General features: G+C 38.1%; 1 protein-coding gene across 2 annotated transcripts in view; it reads right to left on the bottom strand.

Annotated features, from left to right (window-relative positions):
• The window catches only part of EMB2411 (DNA replication helicase), a 268,500-nt gene extending 256,924 nt beyond the window's left edge, over positions 1 to 11,576 (bottom strand). For both annotated transcript variants that reach the window (XR_016264083.1, XM_089446669.1), the window contains exons 1-2: positions 10,659 to 11,576; positions 10,086 to 10,307 (exon numbers count right to left, since the gene is read on the bottom strand). Coding sequence is in view for 1 of the 2 variants with exons in the window: in XM_089446669.1 (XP_089302795.1) it covers positions 10,086 to 10,307; positions 10,659 to 11,234 (798 nt within the window). In the remaining variant the exon portion in view is untranslated. The remainder of the gene's footprint in view (positions 1 to 10,085; positions 10,308 to 10,658) is intronic.
• Positions 11,577 to 17,437: the final 5,861 nt, after the last annotated feature.

The following is a 17,437-nucleotide window of genomic DNA, read 5'->3' on the forward strand; positions in this document are numbered from 1 at the left end:
CTTCTCAATATTCTGAGAAACACTCCCTGATTCCAGTCATATGCCACGAGGCTCCACTGTCTGTATACCATACTTTTGATGATGCAGCACTAGTCATGCACGCCACTTCTTCTTCCAACCTGGAAGCCAACATAGAGAAATCGAAATCTCTCTCTCTTGTGCATTCTTATGAAAATCTGCGTGAGTCCCCTGAGGTGGATGCCTCTGCATCGTGGTCTCGACCCACAACTGATTTTCCCTTTTTGTCTCTGATTACTCCCTCTGATACCATGTGAAAATTCTATCACTATAGCAATTGATTTACTTTTCCTACTTATTTCATCATAAGTTATTCATGAAATTACTTCAACAAACATTAAAATAAATATTGCTGCAGATATCACACCGTAATTTAGAAACAAACATATCCACACATTGACACAGTTATTTTGGACTAATGTCCCCGAAAAAACCCAATGTGGGAAAACCAGTGCAGCAAGGGAGGATTTTATTATTCAACAATTTTCTAGTACAACAAGGTGCCAAATTGGCTTACCCACAGATAAACAAATTTTCATCACTTCTTCTGAACCCGACGTAGGCCCTACTGACCTCTGCGTCGGCATGAAACCCTCTGCGTCAACCTGAAAACCCTCTACGTCGGCGTATTGAGGCTCTGTGCAACCTCTCTGGCCTTCTGCGTCACTCCTGCAGCCTCTGCGTGGATGACACAGGCCTTGCTGGCTCTGCGCAGTCTCTATTGCCTCTGTGTGGCTTCCTCTAGCCCTATGTTTGCCTCTTGTGCCTCTACGCTAGTCTCCCTGTCTCTTTGTTCCGTACTTGCTGCCTCTTGACTACTCTCTAGACCACTAGTTCAATTTCTCAGCAAACCCCGCTCCAGAAATTGCACTGACTAGTTTCCCTCAGTGTGTTCTCCAAGTGACCCTCAAGCCTCCTCTTATACTTTTTTCGTTGACAAATCAACGACCGAGATTAAGTCCTTAATCAACGCCTAAGATTAGATCTGGTTTGATCCATGTCTTTTGGAACATTCTAACACAGTTTCACATTAATGCACATTAATATTTTAATTTCCCTACGTTTAGACTTTTAAGGACTCCATTAAAAATATTTATTATGTTAATATTTCCTTATCTGTTTAGAATCTGCCCAAACCCTGTCTGGGTATTGAAGATCTCATATGCCCCAACCTCTCCACCAAATTTCGTGGCTAGAGCACATCCGATGCCACCCCAAATCAACACCATGATGGATGATAGTATTTAGGTGTCAAAACATATGCTAATGCATGCAATGGAACATTTAGCATTTCCTGTCGGTTTTCCACCTCTGCACGAATATAATTGTACAAGGTGAGATCTCTAGTCTCAACAATGTCTTTAATCTGCACCAACATGCTATCCATTTGCTCATACACCTCCCCAATTATTGGCCGATTTGAATTTCCAAACTTGATCATGTAATAAATTGGTTTGGTGAATTGCAAAACATATTTAACCTGTGACCAAAAGTACATGTCAAGAATAGTGTCCTTGGCTACATTAGCACCATCTCTATCAGTGTTAATTTCCTCCCATGATTCAGCACACACCATCTTAGTTAAAGCCTGTCTCACCTTCACTAGCCACCTAAAGGTGAGGTAATAACTGGCAAATCTTGTTTTTGCAAGTTTAAGCAACTGCAACTTGGAGTATGTGCCATAGAAGTAATTTACCCTTGTATGCCCTGCGATGGATTTAATGAGTTGCTTCCCTCTCCTGTAAAGCTCATTAATCCACCCACATTCTTTATGCTTCACAATATCATGCATCAAAAGATTCAATGTGTGAACCAAGCACCTAGACGAAAAGATGTGTGGATGAGTACGTTCAATAAATTTTCTTGTTGCCTTACAATTTGCTGCATTATCTGTGATCACTTGAACCACATTATTCGGACCAACATCTCTGATCGATTGCAATAGGAGATCTGCAATGTTTTAGGAAGATGCATTGATGGAGGACGAGTCATGACATGTAATAAATACTACACCACTAGCAAAAACACCAAGAACATTTATCAAATGTTGGTTTCTAATATTTGTCCACCCATCTGATACAATGGATACCCCACAATCTACCCACTCATTTGTAAAACATGTCAAATCTCTTTGAACCTTTGCTTTTTCTCTTTCTAATAACATTGTTCTAGCTTTCTCATAGTTGGGGGACTTGTATCCTTTTGGGGCTTCATTGATGGCCTTTACCATTTCATGCCAGTAGGGAGAGCGAAGCACATTAAATGGTACACCGCAAGCACAAAGAAATCGGACTATCTTTCCATCCACATCATCCCTCCCAGCAACATTCAAGAAATCCCCTATTGTTCTTTTACCTCCAGAGCTTCCAAAAGTAGCATGAGGAGATGAGCTACCAAATCTAGAGGTTGCACTTGATTCAGAATGAGTTTTTTGTTTCTTGCTTTTTGTTGTGCAAACCCCCTCTATTTGGATGTATTTTCTTCTTTGTTCAACTGAAATGTTTGGGCAATTTGTATCCCCACGGCACCCTTTTTTGTCATCATTGTCCATCACCCCACAAAGTTGCCTCCTCACACAAGTATATGAACAACTAAATGGTTTTCCTCTGTGACAACCATGAGGACACAAAAATTTGTAGCTTCCACCACCCTTTCCCCCTTCAAGTTTGGTCACATAGTTCCACAAGGGTGTTAATGTAGCTTTCCTCTCTAGTGTTTCAGTGTTCCTTTCAAGTTCAACTTCATCCCCTTCCTCTTCAAACCCTTCCTCCTCATCATACATTGGGTCACTCATATTGGGACCACTATCCTCTTGTTCTTCTTCCCTTTTATTCCTACTCCCCCTTGCCATCTTTAAAACCAAAAGTGGAATGATACATAGAAGCCAAAAGAACACTATCTTGGAATATGGACTTAGGTGGTGGACAACCTTCAATTAAATGAGCAAGTAGAAAGAATGGGAAAGAGTAGGAGAGGGAGGAGAAAAATACAAAAAACAATGTCAAAAAAATGAGGGAGTTTGGGGTTTGCACTTACCTCTTTAGCTCTTGTAAATGGAAGTCCGCCAAGCTCCTCCAAGCTCTTCTCTCTTCTCCTCTCTTCTCCAAGCTCTCATAAACTCAAAGTGAGCAAATAAGAGATGAATGGGTGTTAAATCTCTTCACTCCTCACCCTAACCCAAGGTGGACTCACCCCCAACCAAGCAAAAGAGAAAAATTAAATTAAAATTAAAAAACAGCCTTCTTTGGCCCGCGCAGCGGAAACGGGGATCACAATCCGTACGGATCGGACCCCAAACCACCGCGCTTTGTACAGTTGAACCGCCGTACGAATCGCGTTTCAAAGAACCGAAACACGAATCGGCCATACACTTCCGAAAATGGCAAGAAGCGTATTTATCAGCCCGATCCGCGTTTTGTAGGGCAATTTCCCCGCGCATCTGTGTGGATCGACCTTTTGATCCCGGGGGGGGGCATTTCCTGCAACACTACTCCTAGGGCAATCCTTTTCCGATTAGCTTGAGAGATTCAGCCCTTCTTAGTGGTTAACACAGTGACCTTGCAGTCGTCAAAGACATAGTCTCTACAGCGCCGGAGGCATTGGGTGGTTGGAACACAAGGGGAGGTATTGTTAATGAGGCCTTTGCCTGCTTCCCATTGGCTTCCATCGCACAAACTACTTTGAACATTGTTTCTCAAAACAATTAATGGGGAGGTTCAACTTAGAATAGGCAATTAATCTAAAATTTACCAACATTCTTGCATCACACCTAGCTCTTAAGACTTGCATCCCATATAGGTTAATCTATCATATCAAGCAGCGGGTGTTCATCCGATTACTTGGCATTAATTTACATTAAACAAGAATTGTGACTCCATAAGGCACTAATTTCATATTTAAAATTTAATTGAATCATAAATCTTGCTAAATTTAACCAAGTAGCTAGGCCACTCATCCACGTCTCCCAAATAAGTTGGTTCCCAACTTGTTTTCGTTGACCTCATTTCCATAAGGACTACCCCCCATGGCCTATTGTTGGGAGACAGCTAGAACGGAGTGGGAGAGGATCAGAGTGACATCCCCCGCCCTGAGTTATTGTCGCGATGCCTTTACAATCTGAGCGACAACAAGACCTCACACAAAGAATATAGAAATTGGAGTTTTTTCAACTTTCAACACACTTTATCACTATTTTCAACATATTTTTTTGCATGGGTTTATTGGCCATAGCTTGTAAAAGTTATTTATTTAAATCTTTATCTATCTCATTTAAATGTGCTTTAATTGAATACATATGTGATTTAGGAGCTTATTTTTCTAATCTAAAGCGCGGAGGTGTGCTCATACCCTTTGGGTTGGATCTATAAATTTTGTAAATAATATTGTATATATTTACTAACCCTCTTGTATATTTATCTTATATATATTTCTTGGTTTTTCTCTTTGTTTTCTTGTAGATCTGAAGACAAGAGTAAGGGTTTGGATTTGGAAATTTCTTGATAATTTTTTGCAAGAAGAAGCTTGGGATCAAAGGCAAAATTAAAATTCTTTTATAGCCATATACTTCCTCATTGATTAAACCCTCTCTTTTCTTGAATGGATAGGGTTTTAAAGGAGATCAATTTGAATAAATTTTCTTTGGGAATCGTCCTCATTCTAGATGCAAAAATAAAATTTCATTGAGCATCATTTTCAATTTTTTGTAATCAAATCAAAATTTTGGAAGTCGTCTGCAATTTTTTGAGATCTTTCTCTCCTACCCGCGAGCATGAGAGAGGTTTTTCCTCTTTTCTTGGACGTCAAATTCTTATGAGCAAAATTACCTTGAGAGAGCAAAACATTTTGAAAGTCGTTTGCACTTTCTGAAGTTAAATTGAATATTTTTTGGATGCCTCTATCTCTCAGTTGCAAACATTAGAGGTTTTTTTTCATTAAAGCTTTGCGCAAATTTCTTCTCCCTTGGACATAAGGCAGCTTGAACAAAAGACATTTTTTTTGTTAAGCTTGGCAGGACCATTTCATTTTCTATTTAGAGATAGGCAAATTTACACCACATAGATTGGCTAGGTGGCCTCAACTTGCCAGGAGGGAAACCAAGTCTGTTGGCCACCTATCCGCATTGTAAGCCATCCAAAAACAGTAGAGTTTTAATCTCTCTAGCCAAGCTATATATGTCTTTGTTTCATGTCCATACTCTAGATTTCTATCTATACATATACTTGCATGACGAAAATTAAAATCTATCTGCATATAAAACAAAAGTAAACATAGGAAAGTGACTAGCCCTTCTGCTCCTCCGAGGCCGATTCCATAGGTGTCGAGTCCTTGGTTGTTGATCCAGGCATCTCAAACAATTCTAGGATGCATGGAATGTGTCTTTCAATTTTGTCCAACTTGATGTCTTGCTTATGGAGTTGGAATTGAATTTTCTGCAGGTCTTGCTTGTAACTTGGCATACCTTGGAGTGAAACTGCCATGCCTACCGAGATTTGTTCCATAGCTTTGCCCAACAGACTCTTCATCAACCAATAGAGGTATAAGGTTTGTTTGAACTACGTAATTCTTCCTCTAGTGTTGCCCGGATCCAAGACTAAGGTCCTCCAATTTTCCATATCCTCTTTTGTCTCACTGCCCTGCTTTATTTCCTCTTCCCACTCTTCTAATAACTTCCGAATTCCCTCATCAGTACCCTTACGATAAGCCTCAACAGCTTCGGTGATAAGGTGTTCTAGCGACTTTCTTCCCCTGCGGGGCTCTAACGTACTCGGCTCCTTATCCTTCCTAGGGGCCTGTCCCTACCTTCCTCGTCCACGACCTCTCCCAGGCCGAGCCATATCAGAAATTCCTGAGCCCTGGTCACAGCAACAGTTTGTTAATCTAAAACAGTGTAATATAATTTGGTTCCTTCCTTGAATTGCATTACCAGCGAGGTAAGCCACGCCATGCTCCCCCTCTATCCTTTCACTATTGGAGCCAGAGCCAAGATGGCTGGAAAACCAGTCCCCAAAGGGGGTCTGCCTCCAACAACCCTCTGTCACTCCCCTCCTCCATACCCAATACCTTCCAGTACCAGTTAGGTAAGCCGCCCCTTGCCAAAGCCAAACGCACGAGCCCACACTCAATCCAGCAAATTTCCTAGCAATAATTGGTAACCCTTCCCCCTCTGCCCAAGAAATTTTAGTGTTGCCACTCTATTTTTCATACTTAACTTTCCACTCTAAGTCCCTGGCATTGCCATATTCCCAGTGGGGATTCCCGTTAGCCCAGCATTTGCTTTAGTTGCGGCAGTATGGCATGTCTCCAATGCACCATGTTGACTACTCCCCCCTTCCCCCAACATCCATCTCATTGCCACCACCCACATGCCTTCTACGACCAGCCCCGCACCAACCTCGGTTTACAGTACCCGGGTTCTCCAAACCAGACGACACAAGGTCAACACAACAGAGGCCATAGGCAATACCTAGCAGGCACAAGACATAGACGCAGAACCAGGCAATTGCAACCAGTTGCCTACCCTATTGCCACCAACAATTCTCAACCCCCCAATTTATCTTCCTACTTTCCCCCCTCTCCCACTAGCAAAACCCCAAACAAGATGTCATTGCAATGGAGGAGAAAGGCCGAAAAACATACCCATATACTATTGCGGGTCATCTCCAAGCTTGGAGCCGAAGAAGTCATCACCTTCTCGTTCCTCTACAGCACCTCCTTCTTCTACAGGCCAAAACTCCAACTTCACCCTCTTGCTTACCTTGCTCTCCTTTACATCCTCCCTCACCACCTTCCCTACCACCTTTCCCACCACCCTTGCGTGCACTCATGCCAAGGGTTGCCACACCCATCGCCTGGAGCATGTGGGGGTGGCAGTACATGTCTCAGGGGTACGTATCATTATTATTCCCAAGCTATCCCAACAATCGGCTCGCACCCCAATCGGGGGTTGAACAAAAGACATTTTTAAGGGTTTGAAAAAATTAAACTTTTTTAAGAAATTCAAGTTCAATTTATTATTGGAGGCTTGGAAATTCAGATCGAAACTTGGAAATTCAAATCGAAAATTATTTGGAAGTTGTCTTCATTTTTGGAGTCTTTCCTCTTTGTCGCAAGCTAAATGAAAAGCAAAATTATTTTGAAATCAATTCAATCTCTGTACAATCATTATAAAAAATTTCCCTAAATGTTAACTTGAGGGGTATTTAATTTTCATTTTGTAAACCATCCTTAAAAGTTTTAAAACCCTCTCTCTCATCTAAGAGGGTTCCTTTGTAATCTTAATAATAAAAGAAGTTTTTCCTAGAGGGAGCTTGGGATTTATTCCTTGCTATCCCACCTCCTATTGGGGTAGGAGGGTCTCTATTTGATCACTAACTTACTAACTTAGTAATTAAATCTCATCCCTAACTTGTTCATTTTGCACTTATTAGTTCATAGCATCTAATTGTTAGATTTAGATCTTATATCTTGTGTTCACTTGCTAATAGCTTTTAAATCACTTATCTTTTTCCTTGATCTAAATATTTGGTGGTTTCATTAACTATTTAGTTAATTTCTGCTTCAATAACTTGATTTAATTTGCACTTGGGTAACTCTTGTCTTAATCTCATTTGCAATTTTTTTATTCAAGATCTACTTTAGATTCGCTCATTGAATTGATTTTTATAACATTTAGTGGAGTGTTCAAGTGGACAAAGGAATCAAACAAGACATTTAATAAGCTCGAGGAAGTAATGAGTTCATGTCCAGTAATAGCACTTCCCGACTTCAGTCAACCCTTTGTATTAGAATGTGATGCATCAGGAGAAGGAATAGGAACAATGTCAATGCAAAAGGGCCATCCAATTGCATTCAAAAGTCAAAAACTCCACGACACAAAGAGACTTTACTCCATATATGACAAGGAAATGCTAGCTATTATGCACATCTTGGAAAAGTTCAAGCAATACTTGGTGGGAAACATGTCTGTAGTGAAGACAAACCACAAAAGCTCGTGTCATTTCTTAGAACAAAAAGACCTAAACGAATGACAGGAGAAGTGGGTCAGCAAGCTCCAGGCTTATGATTTTGATATTGAATATGTAAAGGGAAAAAAGAATATTATGTTTCTTGATTATATGGGTTCAAACGGCGACATTGAGTTGGCATAGGCCAACTCGGATCTTAATGAAGTTATGAACCAATGTTAGAGCCAATCACTTTTGATGATGATGATCCTCTTAAGGGGTCATCCTCCACACCAATAGATGCAAATATTAGATTGGATACAGAGGAAAAGGATAGAGGAGACAGCAACAGTGGCAGTGATGTTGATGTTGACATTGATGACATGGGGAACTACTAACAATCATGAGGTATGAAAATTTTCCATCTTGATATATGGTTCTAGTATCTACCTTGTTTTCTATTTTCCATTAGCATTCCCACTCGTAATAGCAAGACTTAGTGAGTCGGTATCTTAAGGAGAAAACTGCAATTTATGGTTTTAATTTCTTATGTGTTTGTCAATTTATCGTCATTGATCTAGTACTAGTTGTACATATGATTGAATTTGTATCATGAGCATGCAAATGTTTTAGTTTTTATATTAAATCTTGGTTTGTAATTCATTTTTGATATTTAATTCACTAATTTGTTATAGTTTATTTTTTTATTGCATGTTTGTGTGTCCTCCATGATCTATTTCCAAGGGTTGTCACATGTCAAATACTCATATTTCCATGTCATCGTGTCAAGCGACTTAGGTTTTAGCTTATATATTTTTCAATGTTTTGACATTTTGCAGGTTTTTGGTTCAGAAGCATAGTTTTCCAATTGTGCTTACAAAATTTTCTTAGTTTAGATTTAGCTTTGTCCGTTTTCCAATTTTTTATTCATATTCGAATTAGGAGTTTTCCATTTTTCATTAATAACAGCAATTTTCAAATGAGTTTAAAAGTTGTGACTGGGCTAATAATAGCAGAATGAGAACAACTTTCTTGGTATTTTTGGGTGAAATTCGAGTCATCTATATTGAGATCTAACATCCTAAACATTGAGAAGTTGAATTTTGTCACAAGAGTCGTGAGTATTTTAATCCTCGTCGATAAAAATCCACGGTTACTGGAAACCCACATCGAAGAGTCTCCTGGTTTTCAGCCCACTTTATTTGTACTCTATAAGAAAACTGAAATCAACAACTTCAGAGCTTGTTTGGGAAAGGAGAAACAATTCTGAAGTAACCTTCAATTAATCCCAATTGCAAAGAGGAGCCTGAAATAGTTCGCAAAGGGTCAAATAATATAGGAACTATTTGCGTCGAGGTCAATCGAAATGGAAAAAAGTAATTCCAAACCTCGAGGGTAAACCATTGAGTGTGTACTCCACTTAACTTGGAAAGCAAATTCAATCAATTTTCGTTATTTTGCAATTGACCAAGCGAGGTTTTCCCTTCTTTAGTGTCCATTCAAATCATGTTTGGTATATTGGACTTCATTCAATCAATACTGTATGCCTTTAATGCAACATCTCTGTCACTAGATTTTAGAATTCAACAGTATATCTGCTATGAACAAGTTTCTTGTCGTATGCCATGACATTGTATATTTTTATGTCGTTGTATATGCTGGTGTAAGTATGTGTCTCCAGCATTCGCTTCATTGCTATTGAATGGTTTACATATCTGATTATCCACCGTAGATTTATCGATATGGTTCTCATTCGCTTGAGCAATGCTGGTTATTGAGTCAAGAGGCTCATTCTACAGCCCAGTATGATGTGATGTGTAAAGCTCTCCATCAGTCATCAAAGTTTAAATTTTGGTCATGTTGGCCCAAAAAAAAAAAACTAAATAATGTCTACTCATAAAAATAAAATAAAAATTGCAAGTGAAGAAATTAGATGCCTCTGGGCTTATGTTAAATCCATATTTAAGATGGATCTATCATCTCGGCTTATATTAGATCCATATTTAAAATGGATCTATACTGATATAAACTAGTCTGTTATATGCAATTCCTTACCTCCAAAGAAGACAAAAATGCAAGAAACAAGAGAAATAGACCATAATGACGTTTGCAGCAACTTCTCACCTCTTTCTCCGAACAGGGGCGAATAGGACTGCGATTGAGCGTAGAAGCGTTTAGTAGAATTTTGCTCATGTTATGTTCTTCTGAGCGACCGAGAAGCTGAGAAGCCTTTAGAGAAACTTCGATGTCACTTCTTTCTTTCACAATCGTTTCAAGGCGTTCTGTGACGGGGGTTTTATGATATGTAACCACGTCTCCTCCTTCGTCCTGGCTCTGCTTGATCATCTGTCCAAAGGAAAGCTCCCTCTTTAAAACCGTCGAAATTATGAGTGAAAATCTTATATGCTATTCAATATACCAATAAATTATTTATAGGACATATATTTAAAAGGAAAGTTTAAAAAATGGTGCAAAAGGATTCCCTACAATTAAGATGCTTTTAGTCACTATCCGATACAAAATTACTATACACCCCCTCCCATCTACATTTCTGTGAAATATCTCTACACCTGAGATTCTGGTCATCCTGAAACCTTGACAAATAAACTTTTTGACGAAATACAGAACCTTGAAGCACCAAAATGCAGCAAGTTTGTTTTAACTCTCAAAAATGCAAATGCATAAAAAGAAGCTCACCATCGAAGGGGACCACCACGAGCCTTTGTTCGGTGAGCTCGGAACTGGTGACTTATCCAATGGGTCACGGATGTGCTTGACATTTTGAGCTTTTGGGGTTTCTGAACCCTGTAAATCCTTTGAACATTTAGCATTGTCAATCGTTGAGGACTCCTCAGGAGGCCTCGGAGTCATATTTGGACTCTTAGCAAGTTCCTCGCTTGGGCTGTCCGACGGTTTACGACCCACAGGGGTCTTCTGCGATTTCTTAGCAGGACGGTCATATGAGGCTCCCGGGCGCTTACCACGGGTATTCTCGAGATCCTTCGCAGGCCGGGCAGATGTGGATTCCGGGGGCTTACCGAGAGCTGAGATGTTTTGATCATCTTTAGCAGGCTGAACTTCGAGGGGTTGTGAGGGCTGAGAAGTTTGAGAAGCATTCTGAGATAAGCGACCGAAGAAATGCTGAAGACCCAATTTTGCAGGCTGGGAGGAGGGGTGCTTCTGCGTCTTCTTGGATGAGGCCACCTTTCTAGAAGCTCCGGAGTCCTTCTGTTTTCTGGGTGCCCCTGAATCCTTCTGCTTTCTGGGCGCCATACTCTTAAACTGCAGGGCTATACTTGAACTGTAAGGCTAACTTAATGCATTGCCCCTAAACTGTGACGATGTTCTTATTTAACGCATTTCCCTTGCTAGGATCTGAAACTGAAAAAATATATATATATATATGGTTTGCAGGATTTCTACAGTGAGACTGGTATTTTAGAGCCTTCGCCCGTTCTGCGCCTCTGCTCTGGGGATTTCGCGAGCGGGTGAAAATGGAGATGAGAATCTGAAGATGTTGAAAACTGCTAGCCGAAAAATAAAGCTGGAATCCCCACGCAGTGCGCCTGTAACGAAGTTCTTCGCAGTCACCCTACAGTGTATCCGAATGTGCAAGTGTTTGGCGCTCTTTTTAAGCTGAGTAAGACATTGGCGCCAATTTTAATGGTTATTGGGTTTTTTAAATGAAAAATTATTGGATTAATAATTTTTATTATTAAAAAATAATAAATAAAATTCATATACTATGAATTTGTATAGAATCTAAAACGAAAAATTAAAAATTTCCCAAAAAATTGAAATTCTAACGGCGTGTCCAGTCAATTTAAGTCTGTCACTTTTATTTCACATTCACTTTTAGTTTTAGTCAAGCTGGGTTTCCAAAGTACCCGTAGAGATCCCACATTGTCGATTTTCAATTTTATGTAAAATTTTAAAAATAAATTTAATTTTTATTTTTTTTCTAATAACAAAAAGTTATCAATATTTATAGGTTTATGGTTTTTGTTGATATAATTTAATGATTTTTTAATCTTTTAAATATGGTTTTAAGGTTTAGATATGCAATTTTATATTTGTTTGGATTTTGTTTTTTTAAGTGTTTTGTGTTTTAAATTATTAATATGTTTTTTAAAAGAAATAAAGTTAAATTAAATGGCTTTATAAATATCTCATAATAAGTATTAAACATTTTCGGTTACATTTAATATTATCAAACAGAAAAAAATATATATATATATATAATTTTACTTTTAAATCATTATCGTTATTATTAAGTATAAAAAAATTAATATATGAGTCAAATATATATAATTTAAAACAACAAGTATCAAAATTTTTGACCATGGTTATTCTTAAGCTATAAATAGGCAGAGAATGTGGACGAGTTCATGACTAGAGTCATGAGGATCAAACTCATTGGTGAAACTATTTATTTATTTTTTGAATCTAGGATAATCAGTAACTAGAGAGAGTTATCTTGAACACACCCAGGATCAAATCTAATTGGCTGCCACTATAAACCTAGGCTACGTGCAACAACCTGCAAGCTGCACAATAGCAGGAAACTTATGCCTCAACTTATGCCTCAACAAGAGCCGAGACGTCCTCTATGGGTCGCTACTCTTCTAGCCAAGACACAACAGGTCAAATATATACTCAATGGGATTTGAACCCTCATCTCGTGGGTTTCACCCAGCGAAACTCATTGGTGAAACTATTACAGATCAAAAATTGTTGAAAAAGGTCCTTCGAAAATATTAGAGTGTGTTGCATTCATCTTTTTTGGGATATGTTCATTTACTCTCTTTTAATTAATTTAATTTAAAGTGGTGTGTAACGTGAAACATTAGGTATAGAATAATATTGTTTTCAAATAAAATAAAAAATAAATATTTGATATTTGACTGATGGATAGAGTAGTTAAAGGTAAAGATTCTCCATAACTAATCCTAATTCACAATTTGTTGATCCCAATACTCATTGCTACATAATTTGCAGAATACAATTATTATAAATTTATGCTAGGTTACTTTATATAGTTTTTATTATAAACTAAATTAGCAAAAATAATTTATATACTAGATTATTATGATATAGAAAGGAAAAAAAACGACGAATACATAACACTTTAGTAAATATTCTAGTCAAATTTCTTATTTCTTAGGTGATGTTTTATTTTAATTAACTATTTTATATTTGCAAAATGGAATTAAAATATTTATTAAATATTTTACAATGTTTTAACGTGATTTATTTTTTTAATTAATTCTTGAAACTCAAAAATAGTGTTTTACATTTATAAAACTACAAGATTCTCAAATATAACAAGAAAATTTTAGATAAAACTGAAATTTTGAGATTATTATGTTTCAATTGTGTAGTCCCAATTTATATTTTAAATAAAATTTATATTGATCATCAAATAAGAAATAAACTTATAACTTATATTCAATGTTAAACAATTATGGAAAATAAAGTTGTATTGATACCTTACATTTTTGGAAATGTAATAGAATTGAGTTAATCATGATTTTAATTTGAGAGTTCCAAGTGTACCAAACACAAATAATAGACACCTAGAGGCTAATGTGATAGGAAACTTAGAAGTTCAATAATAAATATGCAAACAAATAAAACTATGTTCTTGATAAACTATTAATAAAATCTTTATTTAGTTATTGTTTTTATTTTAATTTAACTATATTCAAATTAAGCAACACTTGAAATATGGCAGTCGGTTCATACATTTCAAAATTCAATAATTAAACTAAGTGGTAGGGAAGCCAACTATGAAGCCCGGGTTAATGATGAATTAAGTTGGCGGCATTTACGGCGGAGCCACCAAATCTGAAACCGCCACCAAACTTGGCAGACTTAACTGGAGTCTCTCCAGATTTAGCGGAGTTTCCCAAGGAAAAATTAAATGAAGCATATCTTGCTCAATTTTTTACCAATTTTGAAATATGAATAGTCAATTTTGGATTATTTCGACCTTCTGAATACATTGGTATAGGTTTCAGAGGCAATAGAAGACTTCTACAGGTGATTTTTCCACAGGGAAGTTCAGGGAAGCCTAGAGCCACCAGGGAAGGGGGTCATACCCAGAGCAGCCAGAGTCAATTTTCAGAGATCTAATAGTCATTTTTGGTTAATTTGGACATTTTGAACACATTGATGCAAGTATCAGGAGCCATAGAGCTTTGTAAACAGAATTTTTTCCACATTGAGCTAATATAAAGGCCCAAGCCATGGAAGCTGGACAAGGAGATGTAGCCTAGGAGGGGTGAACTCCTTCATCAAAACACTGTGTTAATGTCTCTCTTTGATAGTTTGCTGCATTGTACATGTTTGTTGTTCATTATTAGTTGTTAAAGCTATTTTTCTCATGAATGCCTTGATTAACTTAAGGAAATTTACCTGTTTGTAAGTACCAACAACTAAGGAAACCTCAACACAAAAAGCAAGAAGTAAGCACATGCTTTTAAATTTGTAATTGTTATTAGCACAACAAAACTAATCATACAAAAACATATCAATAGCATGGCCCACATCAATCTGATTACGTGGTGTCGCCTTGTTCCACATCAGACTCTTTTGCAGTTTGATCATACCACTTATGCGAGAGCTCGATACTACCTCATCAAGTTGCTTTAAGGTTTGACCAAATTGCCTATATACCCATGCTCGATACCCCTTTGGGACAATTTTGGTTCCTTCCGTCGGGCGTAGAGAATGTCAAGTGACGGGGATAATTGATTAGCCATGAATTTCTTTCACCACCTGTGGCACCAAGAAGTAACAAGCAAACTGCCAAATAGTCTTTCATATCGTTTTATTCTCGAGGTTGCATAAATTGAATCAACCATGGGAATAAGAACCCCATTATTATTCATATGCTAATGACCCACCTGGGGTTCAACATTGGTTTTATAAATTGGGTAATGGGATGTATATCAAATGTCATTTTTTTGTCCTAGTCAATGGGGTAGCATCCTCTTTCTTTCACAGCCAAAGAGGTCTTCGACAAGGATTTCCACTGTCCCCCCTCCTTTTCTTACTAGCGGCATAAGGCCTTAGTCAACTCATACTGGTTGTGAAGAGAAGAGGAGACCTAAAAGGTATTGAAGTTGCTATAAATTTGTATATCACTCACTTGTTGTTTGTAGATGATATATTGTTATTCAGTGATGGAAGCAGAAGTGACATTCAGCACATAAAAGTCGCCCTCGATCTGTTCCTAGTAGCAACAGGGATGTGTATTAATTCTCAAAAATCATCTTTGATTCTTGAAGGTTTCTCATGGATTGAGATCACCAGGGTTACCTCGACTCTCCCGTTTGAAGCTAAGTTGATGAAGGATAGTTTCAAGTACCTGGGGTTTCACCTTATGCCAAACTCCTATAGAAAACAAGATTGTACTGGCTCCTGGCAAAAATTGAAAACCGTATAAAACATTGGAGTTATAAATTATTGTCAAGAGCAGGAAGACTGGTTTTGATTAAATCGGTCCTTCTTGTCATTCTTGTATACTGGATTGCACTGACATGGGTTCCAAAAGGAATACTTTCACGAATCAGGAAAGTGTGTAGTCACTTTTTGTGGGCTGGAACAAAGGAGGACTCAGTGCTGCCATGGGTAGCATGGGACAAAGTTGCTAGACCAAAGGAATGGGGTGGATGGGGCATAAAAGACCTATCAACTTTCGCATCCTCACTAGCAGCAAAATTGGGGTGGAGGTTAATATCAATGGAGAATCTGTGGATGACAATTATCAAAAGGAAATACATAGACCTGATTCCCATGGATGAATGGCTACGAAGACCTGACAAGAAGTCCCCCATGTTTCAGCAGTATGGAAGGCGACTTTGGACTCTTTTAGTATTATAGAAGATGGATTGGCCTGGCACATTGGCAATGGGGAGAAGCTCAAAATAGGCATAGACCCGTGGGTGGGATGCAATGAGGGGTTTTCCCTCTCAAGGGAGGTTATGACTTGCTTACATACCTAGGGTTTATACTTCTTGAATCAAATTGCAAGGGAATATTTGTCGACAATTTGGCATCAAGGATGGAAATCAACAGAGGACCTGCAGATGGAACCCCAATGGGAAGAGGAATGAAAAAATTACATCATAGAACTCCAAAGAACAAATGTTCGAATAAGGGACCAGTTGGATGTGCTTAGATGGGTACATGCTCCTACAGGAAAATACTCTCCAAAGTTTGGGTACAACTACCTTATGGTAAGAAGGGCTTGGGGAGTATAGGAATGGTGGTGTAAACTGCTTTGGAAACTAAAAAGCCCTGCAAAATCAAGACTCTTTTTTTGGTGTATCCTAAGAAACAAAATACCTACATGGGATAACCTCCAGAAGAGAAACAAAATGGGTCTCGAATGGTGCACTCTTTGCAAAAACGAGGAAGAATCAGTCCAACACCTCTTTTTAAATTGTCCATTTAGCATTAAGACATGGGAAGAAACATTGAGATTCTTGGGGAAAGCCCAAATTTGGAATGGGGCAAATATAAGCGATTCCTGGCAAAGATGGTGGAAGGATGCCTTGGAGGAAACCATGAAAAATTTCCCTTTGATAATCTCATGGGGCATTTGGTTGGCTTGAAACAGGAGCATCTTTCAAGATCTTTCCCCTTCACATTCTCCTATTATTGTAGAAAGTGCCTCTATATATGCTCTTATACCTCCGCCAAACCTAGTCAAGACATCTAGGAACATAAGAGAAGAATAGATCAGGGGTGACATTCCATGGGCTTACTTTGATGGTGCATCCGATCCGCATGACAATTGTGGCTCGAGTCTTGTCATACATGTCAACAATCAAAAAATTCTGAAAGCTTCAGTGGGCCTTGGCTCAGGATCAAATAATTTTGTTGAACTTCAATCTCTAAAACTTTTACTATGTTGGCTTACTCACATGAGGATGGGATCGGTTCAAATTTTTTGAGACTCATTGAATGTTATTAAATGGTTTAATGAAGAACAAAGATGTCAAAATTATATCTTGAAACAACATTTTGATTACATAATTGTGTGTCACATTTACAGGGAGCGAAACACTCAAGCATATCTCCTTTCTAAGGAGGGTCTACAATAGGCTATGGGTTCTTAGCACATAACAGGAGTTGAAGAAGACAAGATCCATGTGTCGAATCAACAACCCTTTATCTCTTGATCAGAAGGGATTTACAACAAAATGTTTTGTTCAGTTATGTTAGTTACTTTTTTATGTTGTTGTTTTTACAGTTGACATAAAACATTACATGATGGTTCTTGTTTATCATTTTTTAATATTTTGAACAATATCTAAGTACTAAAGGGTCGTTTTCCTCACTAATGGGGAGGCCCGGGATCTGGTTATGGCTCTTTTTGGTTTTTTGGGTTTGAGTAGGTTTCACTTCTACGATCAACCCAGAGATGGATTACTATATGTTACTTATGGACATACAGTATTTTGAAT

This window comes from Pinus tabuliformis, chromosome X (assembly GCF_031772625.1).
Source record: "Pinus tabuliformis cultivar Carrire ecotype Pingquan chromosome X, CPIR1, whole genome shotgun sequence".
Taxonomy (NCBI): domain Eukaryota; kingdom Viridiplantae; phylum Streptophyta; class Pinopsida; order Pinales; family Pinaceae; genus Pinus; species Pinus tabuliformis.